Source organism: Grammomys surdaster, unplaced genomic scaffold, assembly GCF_004785775.1.
Source record: "Grammomys surdaster isolate TR1022 unplaced genomic scaffold, NIH_TR_1.0 100, whole genome shotgun sequence".
Taxonomy (NCBI): domain Eukaryota; kingdom Metazoa; phylum Chordata; class Mammalia; order Rodentia; family Muridae; genus Grammomys; species Grammomys surdaster.
This window is the reverse complement of record NW_021604579.1, coordinates 9268687-9288600: the sequence shown is the minus strand read 5'-3', so window position 1 is coordinate 9288600 and position 19914 is coordinate 9268687. Positions and strand designations below refer to the sequence as shown.

At 38.3% G+C, this 19914-nt stretch overlaps 1 protein-coding gene across 1 annotated transcript in view; it reads left to right on the top strand.

Annotated features, from left to right (window-relative positions):
* The window catches only part of Faf1 (Fas associated factor 1), a 300812-nt gene that overhangs the window by 38445 nt on the left and 242453 nt on the right, over window positions 1-19914 (top strand). The window contains exon 3 of the mRNA XM_028787832.1: window positions 17897-17943. Coding sequence (XP_028643665.1) covers window positions 17897-17943 — 47 coding nt within the window. The remainder of the gene's footprint in view (window positions 1-17896; window positions 17944-19914) is intronic.

Sequence of the window (19914 nt, the reverse complement as noted above, 5' to 3'; positions counted from 1 at the left end):
CTTCCTTCCTTCCTTCCTTCCTTCCTTCCTTCCTTCCTTCCTTCCTTCCTTCCTTCCTTCTTTCCTCCCATGGGTACCAGGCTACCCTTACACATCAAATCTCAGCAGGACTAGGTGCATCCTCTCCCACTGAGGCTAGGGAGCCCAGCTAAGGGAAAGGGATCCAAAAGCAGGCAACAAAGTCAGAGACAACTCCTACTCCAATTGTTAGGGGATGACCCAATGTAGCAGACCAGCTGCACATCTGCTACATATGTGTAGGGAGCCTAGGTCCAACCCATGAATGGGATTTGGTTGGTGGTCCAGTCTCTGAGCCCCCAAGGGCCAAGGTAGTTGACTCTAGGACTTCTTGTGGAGTCCTTGACCCTTCCATCTCCCTCAATCCTTCCTCTCTTCCATAAGATTCCCTGAGCTCCACCTAATATTTGACTGTAGGTTTTTGCATGTTTCCATCAGCTGCTAGATGAAGCCTCTCACAAGACATTTATGCTGGGCTTCTGTCTGCAGGTGTTGCAGAGCATCATTAAGTGTTAGGCGCTGACTGTCTCCAATGGGATAGGGCTCAAGTTGGACCAGTCATTGGCTGGCTATTCCCTTAATCTCTGCTCCATATTTATCCCTGTATATCTTGTAGGCAGGACAGATTTTGAATTGAAGGTTTTGTGAGTGAGTTGGTGTCCTCCCTCCACTGGAAGTCCTGCCTAGCTAGTAGGAGGTGGCCACTTCAGGCTTAATATCCCCAGCTGCTAGGAGTCCACTCTCCCCATACCTGATCCCCATCCTCAGTCCCCTCCTCCCTCCCTCTCCCTCCCATTTCCTTCCCCCCCCCCTCCTCCAATGTCTATTTTATTTCCCCTTCGGAGTGAGATTTAAGCATCCTCCCTTGGGCCTTCCTTGTTACTTAGCTCCGTTTGGTGTGTGGATTGTAGCATGAAGACCTCTTCCCAATATGTAGGCTGTTGTTTTGTCCTAATGATGGTGTCCTTTGCCTTAAAGAAACCTTGCAGTTTCATGAAGTCCCATTTATTAATTGTTGATCTTAGAACCTAAGCTATTGGTGTTCTGTTCAGGACATTTTTTCCTGTACCAATCAATTCAAGGCTATTCTCCACTTTCTCTTCTATTAGATTTATTGTATCTGGTTCTATGTTGAGGTCTTTGATTCACTTGGACTTGAATGTTGTGCAGAATGTTGTGCATGGATCTATTTACATGCTTTTGCATGCAGACATCCAGTTAGACCAGCGCCATTTGTGCTTTCCTTTTTCCATTGTATGGTTTTAGCTTCTTTGTCAAATATCAAGTATCCATTTGTGTAGGTCTACTGCTGGGTTTTTGATTCAATTCCATTGGCTGATCTGTCAGTTTTTATGCCAATACCATGCAGTTTTTTTTATTGCTGTTGCTCAGTGGTACAGCTTGAGGCCAGGGATGGTGATTCTTTTATTGTTCAGGATTGTTTTTGCTCTCCTGCGTTTTTTGTTTTTCCATATGAAATTGAGCTTTGCTCTTTTAGTGTCTGTAAACTGTGTTGGAATTTTGTTTGAAATTGTTTTGAATTTGTAGATCCCTTTTGCTGAGATGGCCATTTTCATTATGTTAATTCTACAGATCCATGAGCATGGGAGATCTTTCCATCTTCTTATATCTTTCTCAGTTTCTTCTACAGAGACTTGAAGTTCTTGTCAAACAGGTCTTTTCACTTGCTTGATTGGAGTTACACCAAGATATTTTACATTATTCGTGGCAATTGTGAAGGATGCTTTTTTCCCTAATTTCTTTTTCACCCCATATATCATTTGTATAAAGGAGGCTACTGATTTTTTTTTTTGAGTTAATTTTGTATCCAGCCAATTTGCTGAAGGTGTTTATTAGTTCTATGAGTTCTCTAGTGGAATTTTTGGGATCACTTATATATACTGTCATATCATCTGCAAATAGTGATAGTTTGACGTCTTCCTTTTCAATTTGTATTCCCTTGATCTCCTTTAGTTGTCTTTTTGCTCCAGTTAGAATTTCAAGTACTATATTAAATAGATACAGAGAGAGTGGGGAGCCTTGTTTTGTCCCTGATTTTAGTTGAATTGATTTAAATTTCTCTCCATTTAATTTGATGTTGGCTATTGGCTTGCTGTATATTACCTTTGTTGTGTTTAAGTATGTACCTTATATCCCTGATCTCTCCAAGATGTTTAACCTGAAGGAGTATTGGATGTTGTCAAATGCTTTTTCAGCATCTAAATAGATGGTTATGCAGTTTTTTCTTTCAGTTTGCTTATATTTTGGATTGCATTGTTATATTTTTGTATGTTGAACTGTCCCTACATCCCTGGGATGAAGTGTACTTGGTAGGTAATGTTTTTGATGTGTTCTTGGATTTGGTATGTGAAAATTTTATGGGATATTTTATATCAGTGTTCATAAAGGAAATTGGTCTGAAATTCTCCTTCTTTGTTGAGTTTTTTTGAAGTTTAGATATCAGAGTGTCTGTGGCCTTATAGAATGAATTTTGCAATGCTCCTTGTTTCTGTTTTGTAGAATAGTTGCATATTGGCATTAGCTTTTCTTTGAAAGTCTGGTAGAGTTCTGCACTAAAACCATATGGCCCTGGGCGTCTTTTGGTTGGGACATTTTTAATGACTGCTTCTATTTCCTTAAGTGTTATAAGACTATTAAAATGGTTTACCTGATCATGATTTAACATTGGTAAGTGGAACTATCAAGAAAATCATCCATTTCATTCAGACTTTCTAATTATGTGGAGTACAGGTTTTTGATCTAAAGATTCTTTGGATTTTCTCAGTGTTTGTTGTTACATCCTCCTTTTCATTTCTCATTTTGTTAATTTGAGTACTGTCTCTCTGCCATTTAGTTAGTTTGGCTAAGGGTTTGTCTATCATGTTCATTTTATCAAAGAACCAGCTCTTGGTGTTGTTGATTCTTTGTATTGTGTTCTTTGTTTCTAATTGATTGATTTCAGCCCTGAATTTGATTATTTCCTGCCATTTACTTCTCTTGGGTGACTTTGCTTCTTTTTGTTCTAGAAGTTTTAGGCATGCTATTATGTTGCTAGTATGAGATTTGTAATTTTTTAAACAAAAGCACTTTAGTGTTATGAGCTTTCTTCTCAGTACTGCTTTCATTGTGTCCCATAAATTTGGGTATGTTGTGCCTTTATTTTCACTGAATTCTAGAAAGTCTTTAATTTGTTTCTTTATTTCTTCCTTGATCTAGAGGTCATTGAGCAGAGAATTGTATAATTTCCATGAGTGTGTAGGATTTCTGTTTTTTTTTTTTCTTTCTGTTGTTGATGAAGTCCAGCTTTAATCCGTTGTGGTCTGACAAGATACAAGGTGTTATTTCAATTTTCTTGTATCTGTTGAGGCTTGCTTTGTGACTGACAATGGTCAATTTCGGTGAAGGTTTTGTGAGGTGCTAAGGAGAAGGTATATTCTTTTGTGTTTGGCTAAAATGTTCTGTAGATATGTCAGGTCCATTTGATTAATAAGTTCTGTTAGTTTCATTATTTCTCTGGTTTCTGTTTTGATGACCTGTCCATCGGTGATAGTGGGGTGTTAAAGTCTTCCACTATTAATATGTCGGGTTTGATTTGTGACTTAAGCTTTAGTAATGTTTCTTTTTTGATTGTGGGTGCTCTTACATTTGGGGCATATATATTTAAAATTGCGATATCATCTTGGTGGATTTTTCCTCTGATGAGTATGAAGTGTCTATCTCTTTTGATTAATTTTGGTGGAATGTTTATTTAGTTAGATATTAGAATGGCTACTCCAGCTTGCTTCTTGGGTCTGATTGCTTGGAAAATGTTTTTTCTAGCCCTTTACTCAGAGGTAATGTCTATCTTTGTTGCCGAGGTATATTTCTTTATGCAGCAATATAATGGATCCTGTTTTTGCATCTATTCTGTTAGTCTGTGTCTTTTTACTGGGGAACTGAGTCCATCGATGTTGTTATTATTAATGACCAGCAGTTGTTAATTCCTTTTATTTTGATGTTGGTGGTGATTTTGTGTGTGTGTGTGTGCACGTGTAGGTTGGATTTGTTGATAAATATTGTTTAAAATTGCTTTTGTCCTGGAATACCTTGTTTCTTTCATATAAGGTAGTTAAAAGTTTTACTGGATATAATAGTCTGAGATGACATCTGTGGTCTCTTGTAGTCTGCAAGATATCTTCCCAGGCCCTTCTGGCTTTTTAGAGTCTCTGTTGAGAAATTGAGTATAATACTAATAGGTTTGCCTTTATATGTTACTTGTTCTTATTCCCTTTCAGCTTTGAAAATCCTTTTTTTTTAAAAAGATTTATTTATTTATTTAATGTATGTGAGTACACTGTATCTGTCTTCAGACACACCAGAAGAGGGTATCACATCCCATTACAGATGGTTGTGAGCCACCATGTGGTTGCTGGGAATTGAACTCAGGAATTCCAGAAGAGCAGTCAGTGCTCTTAATCTGCTGAGCCATTTCTCCAAACCCATTTGATCATGTACTGGGAATTGAACTTCGGACCTTTGGAAGATCGTAGGTGCTCTTAAACGCTGAGCCATCTCTCCAGCATAAATATCCTTTTGTTCTGTGCATTTAGTGTTTGTTATGTGATGGGAGGCTATTCTTTTCTGGTCTAATTTATTTGGTTTTGTAAGCTTCTTGTATGTTTATAGGCATCTTTTCCTTAGGTTGGGGAAATTTTCTTTTATGATTTCATTGAAAATATTTTCTGGTTCTTGGGGCTGAGAGTCTTCTCCTCTATTCCTATTACTCTTAGGTTTGGTCTTTTCATAGTGTTCTAGTTTCCCTGGATGTTTTGTGTCAGAACTTTTTAGATTTAACATTTTCTTTGACTGATATATCGATTTCTTCATATTTCTTCATATCTTCTATGCCTGAGAGTTTCTCATATCTCTTGTATTCTATTGGTGATGCCAGTATCTGTAGTTTATGTTGTTTTCTCTAGGTTTTCCATTTCCAGGATTGCCTCTGTGTTTTTTGTATTGCTTTGATGTCCATTTTCAGGTCTTGAACAGTTTTATTCATTTTCTTCACTAATTTTCTTGTATTTCTTTAAGGGAGTTATTCATTTCCTCTAAATGCCCCTGCCATCTTTATTAGATCATGTTTAAGGTCTTGTGCTTCAGCTGTGTTAGGATATCTAGGGCTTGCTGTAGTAGGATAGCTAGGCTCTTGTGGTGCCATATTGCCCTGGCTCTTGTTTTTGTGTTTTTTTTTTTGTGCTGGCCATTAGCCATCTGCTTGTCTCTGGTGTTGACTGGATGTTCCTGGTGCTGGCAGGACTTCTTGGAGAGGCAGGCAGAGTCATGGGCCTGACAGTGGAATTCAGGGAACAGATGCTGCTCACCTCTGCTGTGTATGCCCCAGGCGAATCTGGGGCCCCTCAGACCTCTTCTGGGAAGGCAGGCCGACCTGTGGACCTTACAGTGGAACTCAGGGGACAGAACTCAGCTGCTGCTGCTGATTGTGTCCCAGAGGGACCCAGTAGGGTGAGGGTTGGGGGAGGAGGGTCTAACCTGCATGTTTGGGGGCTTGGCAGGCCTCCTTGTGTTGGCAAGCAGTGCTGTGGGCTGGACGATAGAATTCAGGGAACCATATGTGATATTTTTTTAAAGCTTTAAAAAAACTGTACATATTTTTTCAGACTGCCCTATGATAATTAATTTATTTCTATTGCTGGAGTTGGTTTAAACAAAATACCAGTGCAGGAAAGCCAGTGGTTCAGCAACGCATGTGAATGTAATGACTTGATAGTTTTTTCTGCTGGTTCCAAAGATTAACTGACATACATCAGTGTGTACTTGGAAAAGAAAATAGTATGTAGTAGTTAAAATTCTTGTATAATTTTTTTTTGTATTTATTGCCACTGATTTTGAGAAACAGTGCTGTTTAGTAGTAATAATAAATTAAATAAAGTTTTGGCTTATAGTTGTATATTTTTAAGAAAGATGTTAATATAGAAATCATGTACATTGATATTTCTTTTTAAAAATTTATTTATTTATGTGTGTGAGTATCCTGTCTTCAAGCACAACAGAACTAGGAATAGATCCCATTTCAGATGGTTGTGAGCTACCACATGGTTGCTGGGAATTGAACCTAGGTCCTCTGGAAGAGCAGCCAGTACTCTTAACCACTAAGCTACCTCTCCAGCCCATATTGATATTTTTTAATACTTCCTTTGGTTCTCCTGTTTTTATCTTTTAATAAAAATATTTTCGAAATTTATTTGATTTATTTTAAAATTGATTTGATGTTTTAGCAGTTTTTATATTTCAAATATGTTTATATATTTCATCAATTATACAGGAACTCAGCTTCTCTTAAATATCTACTTGCTCTATTTCTTTAAAAATGTAATGGTTAAAATCTCTCCACATGTTTAAAAACTGGCAACATGACCACAATTGGGAGAGAGCTGGCCCCGCTCTCTCTCTTGGGAAGCATTGGAAAACTGGCTTTTGTGACATTGATGCAGGAGAGCTGGCCCCACTCCTCAGCAGTTCAGTACTCAAGAGAGCTGGCTCTGTTCCTCACCTGGGTAGCACAGTAGAGCTGGCTCTGGTTTATGGGTACTGGAGAGCTGCTGGGCTGGCTAGTTTAGTTTCCACCCAGGCGCAGATTGAGGATCTGGAGTTGTCTCACTCTGACACCCACCCTCTCTATGAACTGCTGGAGTGGGTGAAGGGGCCAGTCCTGTAGATCCAAAGCTTCAGGATCTCCATGACACAGGATATTTGAGAGTAGTGTAGGTGAGGATACAGTGTTGGTAGTGTAGCAGAAGCAAGAGGCTTTGAACCAGACCAATGACTCATTTGCAGTCAAGTGGTTGGGGCAGAAGAGTATACTGTGTGACACACCATGACAACACCTCAGCTTCTATTGAGAGATGAATTTTTTTCTTCATCTTTAATTTTAATTTCTATTTTTCATGATTTTCTTGTGAGGGGAAGGTTGCAAGGGCTGAGGGCAGATATGAATTGAAGGGCGGGGAGATGAGTGGAATTGGGATGCATGAAGTGCAGTTCATAAAGCATCAGTAAACAACTGGCAACATAGTTCCTTAGTTTTTTAGATACCCATTACTGTAGAGTTAACTACCAATGTACTTAACTCTGTCTGTTTCTCTCTCTCTCTCTCTCTCTCTCTCTCTCTCTCTCTCTCTCTCTCTCTCTCTGTCTCTCTGTCTCTCTCTCTCCCCTCCCCCCTCCCTGTCCCTCTCCCTCTCCGCCCCATTGTGTTTGTGTGTATATGTCTGTGCATGTGTGCTAGCTTAAATGTGCATGGGTGCATGAGTGTGGGAGAACATTTGAAACAGAAGTTTCATGTTGGGTGTTTTTGTCAATCACTCTTTAAATTATATACTGAAAAGAATCTTTAGCTTGAACCACAGTGCTCATCTATGGAGCCAGTTTATCTCACCTGTATTCAGGGAGGTTGAGGGTGGTCCTCTGTTTCTGACTTTCAAGCACTGGGATTGCCATTGTGCCACTATACCATCCTGGTATTTACACGAGCACCCGGAGACCTGAATACTGGTCAGTATACTTGTGTAGCAAGTACCTTTACCCATTGAGTTGCTCCCAGCTTGGGAAGCTTATTTGTGTAGCTTGGTCATTGATTTAAACTTTTGTCTTCTACCATTTACTCTGCCTGTAATGAGCTTTCTTATTTCATGGAGTATGTATATGGCTTTAAATATAATTCAGTCAAGTAGTCTAAAATCTTAAATATGCCATGTTTATTCCTCTCTCTCTCTCTCTCTCTCTCTCTCTCTCTCTCTCTCTTTCTTTCTTTCTTTCTTTCTTTCTCTTTCTGGTTTTTCAAGACAGGGTTTCTCTGTGTAGCCCTGGCTGTCCTGGAACTTACTCTGTAGACCAGGCTGGCCTCAAACTCAGAAATCCACCTGCCTCTGCCTCCCAAGTGCTGGGATTAAAGACGTGTGCCACCACTGCCCTGCTATTCCTATTTCTTAAGGCTTACTTTTATCAAGTTTCCTGTGGGTTTCCCTCTATGTACTCTATTATTTTAGACCTGCAATTGAATAGCAGATCTCAACTGAAACACATGTCCTGGGCAGAAAAGGAAAAAGAAAAGAAAACGAAAAAGGAAAAAGGAGAGGGGGAGAGGGAGAAGAGGAGAAGAAGAAAGGAGGAGAAGAGGAGGGGATGTTCTGGATTTCCTAACCTTTTAAATGACATGCTCCTGGTGACCTGAAGGTTTCTGTTATCCTCTTGTCTCTTAAAAATTTCACTATCTCCCTCCCCAAATTTGGACCTTGGAACACAGATCTTTGGGGAACATTCTAAATCCAAACTAATCACAGCACAACTTTCCTAAGATCACTTGTAGCTGAATCAGTATTTTCCTTATACTATCTTTTTTAATACTTAGCAACTGATGCCTGCTCCTCAAACTTCAGAACACACAGACAGGCCAACTTAGAATGCTATATAAAGAGATTGTAATTAGGGCTGGGGAGGTGACTTAGTAAAGTAATATTCCATAAGCATGAGGACCTGAGTCTGGATATACAGTACCTACATGAAAAGAAGGATATGGTGGCATGTCAGTAATTCTAGAGTCTGATGCCCTGGTTCAGCTAGTGACCCTGTCTCAGAATGGTAGAAGACAATAGACATTGACCACTGGGCCTCTACTATATGCATGTGAACATACTTGTCTGGGCTTCTGTATACATTTGTGCACATTACAGGGACTATATGCTCACACAGAACAATAAAAAAAGAGAATGTATAATTGTTGAAGGGTTATAAGTGACCTGCAACTTTGATAAGCTTATACTGATTCATAAATACAGCTAGGGTAGTGCATTATATTATACCTTTAATCAGTCTGTGACTATCAGCTATGTAGAAAGTAGCTGTGAAGACATATTTTCCTATCTTTAAGGTATTGTTACATTGCTACTAGTATGTTGGTTAATATGGCTACTAATATGTTTTTTTTTTTTAACAAAGAGGCTTATTTTATTTTTCCTGATGTCAAAATTAAGGTTATCATTGTACATGCCAATAACCTCTATACTCAGAGGTCTATATTTTAGAAACATAGCAAATTCAGTAGCTCTCTCATTATACCTTGTGTGGTGGTTTGAATATGCTTGGCCTAGGGAGTGGCACAATAAGAGATATGGCTTTATTGGAGGAAGTGTATTACTGAGGGGGTGGGCTTTGAGACCCTCCTCCTAGCTGCCTAGAAGTCAGTCTTTGCCTGGTTGCATTTGGAATAAGATGTAAAATTCAGCTTCTCCAGCACCATGCCTGCCTGTATGCTGCCATGCTCCAGCCTTGATGATACTGGACCGACCCTCAGAATCTGTAAGCCAGCCCCAATTAAATGTTGTCCATTGTTAGAGTTGCCTTGGTCATGGTATCTGTTCTTAGCATTGGAAACCCTAGCTCATCATGCTTGAATTTTAGATTTGTGTTTCCTAAAGTAGTAGATTTACTATTATTGTAATATGTTTTATTTTGTGTATATATCATAACTACAGTTGCTACTACTGTGTTTGCTTTAGGTTGTTAATATTTTATTTTATTATCTTATACAATGAAATGAACTTTAAAAAGATTTTGCCCTCCTCTTCCTTCTCTTCCTCCTCTTCTTCCCTCTCTTCCTTTTTTCCTCCTCCCTTCTGCTCCTCCTCCTTCTTCCTTCTTCCTCTTCCTCCTTTCTTCTTCCTCTTCTTTTTCTTCTTCTTCCTGGTCCTTCTGGTCCTGCTGGTCCTGCTGGTCCTCCTGGCCCTCCCTCCCTCCCTCCCTCCCTCCCTCCCTCCCTCCCTCCCTCCCTTCCTTCCTTCCTTCCTTCCTTCTCCCTCCCTTCCTCTTTCTCTCCCTCCCTTCCTCCTTCCTTCACAGGCCTGGAACTTGCTGTATATACCAGGCTGGTCTTGAACCAGCAGCAGGTCTTCCAGCTGTTTCCTCTCTAGTGCTAGGAGTACTAGCCAGAGTCCCAACACTTGGCTTACTTTTTTTTTTTTTTTTGGTTTCTCGAGACAGGGTTTCTCTGTGTAGCCCTGGCTGTCCTGGAACTCACTCTGTAGACCAGGCTGGCCTTGAACTCAGAAATCTGCCTGCCTCTGCCTCCCAAGTGCTGGGATTAAAGGCGTGCACCACCACCGCCTGGAGCTTTTAGAAATTCTTTTAAGTGCTTTTCTGCCTTTCTTCATGGCTTTATTAATTTTTTGTTGACATTTGTTTTTTCTTTGCTTATGTTTCCATTAATTTCTGAGATTTTATTAATGTCTTAAAGTATCAGTAACTTTATTTCTCTATTTTACTGTTGCTAGGCATTGAATTTCTGATTGAGCTTATCTTTATCCTTCTTTAATTATCTTTAAAATACTTACTTGGAGCATTAATTTTTTTAAAGATGGGGTTTCTTTCTGTAGCCTTAGCTGTCCTGGAACTTACAGAGATCTGAGATGCCATCCACCTGCCCCTGCCTCTGCCTCCTGAGTGCTGGTATTAAAGGTTAGCACCACTATTACCTTGCTTGTATTGTTGCAGTTTTTTTTCTTACTTTTGTTTTATAGTGTTTTTTTGTTTTTTTGAGGAAGATAATGTACATGCAAAAAAAAAAAAAGTTCCCCTCCTTCCATAAATTTTACTTCAATTCCTCCCAGTAACCATCATGTGTAGATGATATAGTCAATTTTATCTTTCATAATAAAGATTAGGAAATGAGCTTAAAGAAATTAGTTGATTTGATCTAAGTTTTATTCTGAGATTTGAATTTAGGTCTTCAACTTTTTAAAAAATTTATTTTATTTTTTTTTATTTTATTTATTTTTATTTTTTGGCTTCTTGATATTTTTTATTTTTTTAAAGATTTATTTTTTTAGCTTTTTTCTTTTCTTTTTTTAAAGTTTTGGTCTTCGACTTTCTGTAGTCTACATTACTTTCACTGTACCTAAGTGCTGTTTCTCTTACTCTCTAAGACACTCCTATTGCTTAAGTCACAATATAGATTACTGAAAGAATCTACTTGATCTGTCTTTTCTGTTACTTTTAGGTAAATTTCACTGTTGACAGAGTTATCTTTCTAAAAAGACAGTCTTTTCGTAGTATAAAAATGGCAAAGAAAATAGTTTGAATGATGTAGTTTATATCTTTGCCCTTATTTTTTAAATGTGTTGTATCTATGCTACTCACCAATCACACTGCAAACTTGAATTGCAGCTGTAGTCTGTCATGCCCCAATATTTGTAACTACCTGTCATAGTTTGGATACTTGCCCTTCAATGACATGTGTTCAAGGCTTAGTGACAACTCTGGTGCTATTAGGAAGTGGTAGAACCCGTCACTAAAATCTTTACCCTGGGTGAAATCTGAACAGTGTATCTTTCCTTCTCAGGTCCTTATGACAAACCAAAATAATGATTTTGTCAGTTCATCTTGGGGAGCCAATGAGCTCAGTGGGCTTACTGTGGAACATATATGAGGACAGGGCAAGAACATGGGTGACCCCCAAAGCAGCTACACTGGAAAGTCTTCACCCTGCATGGATGATGACTTCCCATAGCTGTATAGAGCCCTTTTCCCCTAGTCTTCCTTAACCTATATATTGTGGCCCTGCTCTTCAAAGCTCCGAGGCCTTTAGGCCATACAAATGAATGAGAGGAGGACCTGGATACTCAAGTTGGGACAGTGACCCTCCCTGATTCCATCCTAGGAGAAAATGTCTGAAATCTACAGGTCTGATTGTGGTGTAGTCTCAGAAGTAAGCATAGTCAATCTCATGAAGATGGTGGCACTTTGGCTCAGAGAATAAAACCTATGACATCGTAAAAGCAGGGTACCAAAGACTAGTCTCTTGTAGCTGTACCCAAATAACTCCTCAAATCAACCAGCCATGGTGTCAGCAGCAGCAACAGTGACACATTTCCTCGCTACCCACCCCAATGTTCTGGGTTCCTGAATGAAAGACACACAGACACACATACATACACACACACACACGCACACGCACACACACATTCACCAAAAAAACCCTTTACATTTTAATATGCCTTAAACAGCTCAATAGCCAGGCCACTTCCAAAACTCCACTTGGCTCAAACTCTCCCCTCCAATATTCCTGAGTTATTACTTACTAAAACCTATATTCCATCTTGGCTGCCCTAGACCCAGACCTGCAGCCTTCTCAGGTAGAGTTCCCCAACACCTTACATGAAAATTTTGTTCTCTGTCCAGCACACCTCAGGTGTGTCTTCTATTCCTTTCCCAGCATGGTGGCTATCTCTCTTCCTGCACCTTCCTCTGTCCCTTGCTGAGGAAGTCTAAAGTTCCCTCTCTGTCTCCCTGCCCAACCATTGGCTGCCAGCAATTTTATTTACCAATCAAAAGCACCTGGGGGCAGGGTCCCTCAGTGTCTTACCAAGTGGATTCTTGTACAATTTTGGGGACCAAATTTACATAATACATGCAGCGTTAGACAAGTCCACAATAGTTCCTAACTAAGAAGCTGTTTATAATTAATTGATAACTGCTGAGAGAGGAAAAATGGAGTGACCCTGGCTGTATAAACCACCCCCAGGACAGACCTTCTGCTTAGAAGTAGTTGACCAACACAAAATACACTCCATGTGTACTTTTTGATTTTAGGTTCTTTTTCTTTTTCTTTTTTTGAGAGAGAAAAAAGGAAAATAAAGTTGGATGGGTAGGGAGGTAAAGAATATCTGGCAGGAGTTTCAGGAAGGAAAAGAAAAATGAACAAAATACATTTTATGAAAAAAAATTAAATGCCAATATATTAAAAACAGCAGGGTGTCTAGAGGTAGGAAGTTAGGTTACTGAGACTATGTCCTTGAGCATGATATGAAGCACTACTCCTTTCTGTTCTTTCCTTTCTGGTGACCTTTAGGTGAGCAGTTTCTTTTAGGACTCCAAAGTAGAAACTTTCCTAAGACCTTTCCTGGATAATTTAAAGGTCACACACTTCTGTTACAGAACCAAGTTCAAAACTTGCTTGCTGTTTTCATGCTTTTTGCCATGGAATCAGTTTTTTTTTTTTATCCCATAGAGGTGTTGTAGTAAATTGTTAGTCTCAATTGGTAGTTTCTACCCTGCCTTTGATCATTCAGTTCCCAAATAAAAGTCACACAACTTTTTTATTTATAATAAGCCTTAATCAGCACTAGAGCTGGACAGATATCTACTTCTAAGCCTTTAGTTTTTACCTCCCTATCAATAACCTACAGTTATGACTTGCCATATTTCCTGTGGGCCACTCTTACTCTGACTACCAGCCCCTATGGCCAGTTCTTACTATCCCTTACTCTATGGTGTCCTTTTCTCCTTTCTTTCTCCTCTAACTGGCCAGCCCTCATGGCCAGATCTTACTATCTCTTATTCTTTTTGTTTTGTTTAGTTTATCGAGACAGGGTTTCTCTGTGTAGCCCTGGCTGTCCTTGAACTCACTCTGTAGACCAGGCTGGCTTTGAACTCAGAAATCCGCCTGCCTCTGCCTCCCAAGTGCTGGGATTCTATGTCTTTTTCTCCTTTCTCTCTCCTCCTCCTGTTCTTCCTGTTGCTGCTGCTCTTCCTCCTTCTGCTCTTCCTGCTGCTGCTGCTCTTCCTCCTCTTGCTCCTCCTCCTGCTGCTCCCCATTTGTGGCCCTGCCTCCAACCTCAAGCCCCAAAACCCAAACTCCTCCTATCTTTCTTCCCAGCTTAGGCTGTAAGCATCTTTATTCACCAATCAGTGATAAAGTGGGAGCAAGGTTACATAGTACTACTTATGTATGTGCAGATTCTCTTTTCCCTGGGTGCAACCAGACCTTGGGGGCCAGTATTTAGCATTGCAATACATAAGAAAGACTAAACCAAAAAAAGAAGTTATGATGATTATGTTTGTTTTACTTCTTCTTGGAATTGGGTTGGCAGTTAGGTGACTGGATTTCTAGTTTTGGCATAGCTGTTTATTTGCTGTGGTCTTCAGGCAAGTCACTGCATCTTTCTGGGCCTTCATGATCATCACTTACTAAAATATTACTGTTTTTTTTTGGCTCTTTATTCATTTTTTAAAAGAAAGATTGATTTTGTGATTGGATATATAGGTTTTTGAAAAGATAAATGACACATTGGTAGTGATGCAACAGGGGTTTCACTTTGACAAAATACTGCCTGTTTTTGATCCTTGATTTACTGTGAAACAGAACTCCTAAAATCCTTGACATTTCCTCAGTCATGAAGATAGGAGGTGACCCCTAGTTAGCTTCAGGACTGGCTTTGGTTCAGTGTTGGAGGTTTCAGTTAATGATCAATTGGTCTTTTTTGTTTTGGACTTTCAGTGAGCAGTGCCTCATAACTGGTTAAAACACTTGGTAGAAGACCATTAGTTATGGAACAAGAGAGAAAGAGAACATAGTTGGGACACACTCCTAAGGGGTGTACCCTCCATGACCTTATGCCATCCTAGCCAAGTTTAGATCTTAATGATTTTACTACTTCCAAATAGCAGCTGCTTGGGACTAAGCCTTTAACATGTGGGAACATCCAGTATGCTAACTATGCCACCATTCTTCATTTTGTAACCTTCTGATTACTTTCTAGTTACTAATGATGTCTTTTGTTTCTGGGCAGCACTTCATTATTTTAGCAAAAGCGGCTTCATTCTTGAGGTTTAAACAACTGAAATGCTGGCTTTTAGTTAGGCAGTTGGCAGCTCAGTAACAGGATGCACTAGAGCTGCCCAGAATTAGAAGGAACAAGTGGAATAGGAAAAATGAGAAGGCATGTGGGTAGTTTTTTAGTTTATTGATGTTTCCTCACAGTGGCACAGACTGCTCTGGAAGACAAATGTACTTTTTGGAAGGGATGTTGTCTTTGAAAGCTTTTGAAAGCTTTAATCCCGAGCAGCAGTCTGTTTCTTATTTATTCTGGCAGGCATACCTGCTTTCCTCCAGTACAAGTGTAGAGGAAGGTAGAGGAAGGCAGCAGATGAGTGCTAGCAGGTTTGAGGTTAAGCCCAATACGTAGTTAGGGATAGAATCAACTTACAGTTATCAGCCAGTACATTTGTTAGTAATTCATAGTAGCTAACAAAACTGAGATCTCTTGGAACAAATAAGAATAGTACTTTCTCCTTTTGTGTGTTCTTAACTAAACATAAGCCATTTTTGTGGTCTGGTTCTGTTATGCACATCGATTTGAGAATATAGGTTCTCATAGCAACACTTCTGTCCATCTGTGTACTGGATGCTATCTGTGGATATCTGCAGGGTTCTGCCCTGTCTAGAGCAGACAGAGTTGTACTCTGCAAAGTGGGGAGGGGGAATTGATCTTCCTTAGCTGCTGCTGCTCTGGATGGAGAGACACTGGGAGGGGCAGTTGGATCTTTTTAAAAAATTAGTTAATCTTAGAAATTTCATGTTCATTGGTGTTTTGCATGCATGTATGTTTGTGTGAGGATGTCAGAAGCTCTGGAACTGGACAGGTGTGAGCTGCCATGTGGGTAGTGGGAATTGAACTCAAGTTTTCTGGCAGAACAGCCAAGTGCTCTTAACCACTGAGCCATCTCTCTCTCCAGCCTTCAGTGGAGATCTTTAATAAATCAAAATAATTAATCTTAATGTAGTTTAGTTGATTAGATTGAGTTATGAATGAAATATCTGTCTACCCTATGCACATAGAGATGTTTCTGTATTTTTTGAGAAGCATATACACCTGAATGCACACATGTGCTAGCACACATATGGCAACTCTCTGTAGTAATGATGTATTCAATTGTAATAATCGTTATATAATATATGTGTATGTCAAGTCATTACTTGTACAGCTTGAATATGTACATTTTTGTAAGTGATACTAAAACATCACCAATAACTAGTCATATAGTAAGATGCTGTTCTGGCCCTGCCTACCCACCTGTAGCAGTGTGATAGGCCTGCTATCATGACCAGCAGATCCTGAGAGGCAAAGGAGGCAGGAACTGTGAACGGAACAGACCTCATGTGGCTGTGCACAAGATGATATGTGTGTGTTAATTTATATAACAACACACATACATAAATGTTATGTTATAGAACCAAGTTTTGAAGATTTGCCTATTAGAATATGGGTGTTTTTAACTGATGTGAAACAGATCTCCAGATGCTTTTTCCCTTCCCACACTAGAATTGTATACTTGTTTAGCAACAAGCCTTCCTTTTCTTTCCCAAAGTTCCATTCTATTTGTCTATGAATTCTACTGTTTTTGTTAGGTACGTTGAGTTGTGTATACATACAATATTTGTCTTGTGTCTGTGATTATTTCACTTGGTGTAATGTTTTCACAGTCTGTACATGTTATAACAGTACCGACTTTTGTTCTTTTTTTAAGGGCAAATAGTATTTTACTTACTGTATGTGCCTACTATATTGCATTTGTTGACTCATTCACTGATGAGAATTTTTGTCACTTTGCTTTTTGCTGCTGTGAATAGTGTGATTGAACATGCATGTGCATATATCTCTTTCAGATTGCTTTCAGCTCCTTTGGTTATTATCTAAAGTAGGATTGCTGTTTTTCCCCAAATACTTTAAAGTGAATGACTCATAGATACAGCAATGTATTATGTTATTTTGAGAAAGAAAAAGGTTTTACTTTACTCAGCATTTGTGAACATGCTGGCTGCTGTGTGCAGAGACCAAGTATATGGCATGATGGATTTCTTCAGAAGCTCTCATTGATTATAAGTGATAATGCTAGTATGGGAATAAGATTCTCATAAGAATACCATTCTTCTTAGGACATAATTTATCTACCAGAAGAATATGATTCTACCTTGTTCAAAACTGTGATGTCAGTGCCCAGACAGTTTTAGGTTAATAACTAAAAAAAGTTGGCTAGATTGATGCTAGATTGTAAGTGATCAGTATAAATGAAAGAAAGAAAGAACATTTTGGTTGTGTTGGAAGAATAAGCATGATGGCAAGATGAGAATTGTGAATGCTAAAATACTAGTGTCCCATGGGTTAAGTATCTGTTACCTAAGTAGTTTGAAAATAGTTTAATTGTGACATACTGTGTAGAAACAACTTGAACAAAAATGTAATGATTTCTGTACTCACCAGTATTTTCCACAGATGGAAAAAAGTGGATAGTTGATGAAACAATGCTAATATTGTGATAATTATTCCTCTCCTTTACAAGTTTTCCAAACATGGAATTTTCAAGAGTTAGTTATACTATTAATTTGATCTGCTTATATATTGTTTCATAGAAATGCATTTATCATTTTTATTTTCAAATGATGTTTGAAATCCTTTTTTATTTGTGTACAAATTGCATACTTGAAATATATTAGTTTTAGTATTTAGTCGCATTTATATATAATCAGTCTGGCAACTCAACTTTTAAAATATCAGATTATACTCAAATCATGTGAATAAAAAGTAGATGTGCGGGAGTAGAGGTAGCAAGCAGAAGTTATCAGAAGTATGAAGAGAAGCTCAGGTATTTAAAAGAACACTTGAAGAACCAGGCTATTAGGGAAGCCAGTGAACAATCGGTCCAACAATTGACTTAAAAAATTATTTTTGAGTAGTTTTGTTAGAAGAACATAGTTTCAGTTTGTCAATTTCAAGTTGAGTTTACTCAAGGTCTATACTTCTTGGAGAGTCTGGTCTATGTGGGGCCATTGTTATTTGACATAGTTTCCACCCTCCTCCCCAGTACTGTATTTTATTATAGTAAAGTAGAAGCACTTAACAGAAGATGCTTTATTATTAAGGTAATGTTTAGTATTTTGTTTAAATAAATATTTCAAGGTATATTTACATCCTTTTATGGTATTATTCATTCCACTAGTTGTTACCTATTTTGTTAAATTCTCTTTGTTTTTGTTTTTTCATTGCAGGCAGCTATCAATGGTGTAATACCCCAGGAAAATGGCATTCTACAAAGGTAGGTTATAAAACATTTAATGATTTGATGACAGTTTATCAGAATGAAGAAGAAAAAGTTACCAATTTTCTGGTTCACCTTTAAAAGAGAAGATTTATTTTAATTTTATGTATATGAGTGTTTGCTTGCATGTATATACATGCAGCATTTGCATGCAGTGCCAGCAGAGTCAGGCCCAAAGTCAGTATTGATACCCAGGAGCTGGAATTGAAGACTCAGGTGGTTGTAAGTTATTATGTGACTGCTGGGAACCAAATCCAAGTCCTCTGTGATTCAGCCACCTCAACTTCTGAGCCAGCTCCATATTACTAACTCCTGGCTTCTCTTTTTAGTGGAGCTTTAGACATTTGGTCAGTAATACAGGCATTATTCTTTTGTATCATTTGTTATTTAGTTCTCTAATGTAGATAATTCTCTAAAGTTTCTAATATCCATCCACCCCCCTTTTTTTAGAGCACAGTATCATGTATACCATCTTGCCTTGTAGCTACATCTGGCCTTAAATTATTCTTTCTCCTACTTCATCTCCCAAGTGTTGGTGTGACAGGCATGGGATTTCTTATTTTAACTATAAAATTTTTATATATATATATATATATATATATATATATATATATATATATATATATGCAAATGCTAGCTAGGGTAATAACAACTTTTCAAGTGATTTGGTGACTTTGAAATTTTAAAGAAAACTTTCCAAATCATTCTTTTAGTCATAAGATGGAAGGAACGGAAAAGAAGACATGGCTCCATAGCTGCAGAGTATGGTTTCCCCTGGCAAGTCAAGCTTTACTCCAAGCTTACTGCTGGTCGTTCCCCTTCCCTAGTTGGCTTATAACTCAGGACGGCCTGTAACAATTTCAGTAACTCTTTAATAATGACATATTTCAGAGCACAGGACTATAACTGTATCTGAAATATCCACTGTTAACCTATGGATTGGTTTTATTGGCTTTGTGCCTTTGTTACAGGTAAAATTGGAAGATGATTTTAATAGAGAATTATAATGTTTTAAAACATACTTAAAGAGAAGTGGATGATTCTTTTTTCTTCTTAAAGTGGGATTAAAATTCTGGATTAAAATAATTCAATACAAAGTTATAGGAGATAAAAACGGTTTTCTCTTCCAAGCATAGTTTAATTGTTTGATATTTGTCCACTCTATTTTCTCAGTTCAGACTCTTGGTTTGAGTTTTTGTGACTGGGACTTCTTAGTCACGGAAGCATGATCTACTAAGTGCAGATGAGGCAAACAGAAATAGTGAACTAGGCATAGGTGTGGAGAGAAAGAAAAGTGCTGTTTAATAGCATAAAAAAACTCAACCTGAATGCAAAATTCTGTTATACTTGGTAGGAAATTGTATTTAGGATGGAAGCAAAAATCTGTTTGATGTCTGTACCACTCTTAATGATTAATGGAAAGCTATTTTCCAACTCCTCCTTAAAAATTTGTCACATGTTTGATCCAGAGTAAATAATGGCTGATAACCAAAGTCTGTAGTAGTGGCTTTTTGTTGATTTTGGTTGGAAGCTAACATTCAGTTAGCTCTATTGAAGCTCTTGTCCAGAAGAGCAAACCAGGTAATTACAGGAACTTCCTCCATGCTCACTTGTACAAACTGGGTTAGAAAGTTTTAGACTACTAAGTGGCACTCCAATTTCATTTTGAATAAATGCTGTCACAAATTTTGTGCCATTGTTTCCTTTTGGGGTTTTAGTCAGTGGCTTCTAAAGACACATTGGACTTATCTTACATTTCATAGTGTTTGCTGTGGTAACTGTAGAAATTTCTTTTTCCCTGGAATTGTTTCATCTCTCTTGTTACAAATGATGTTTTTTGCTTTTTTTTTAAATGATGAGAAATTTAGTATCCTGTAATAAATACTATAATGTGTAGGATCTCAATTTGATAAGAGTGGGTTTTTATTAGTTTCCTTCCCTCCCTCCCTCCCTCCCTCCCTCCCTCCC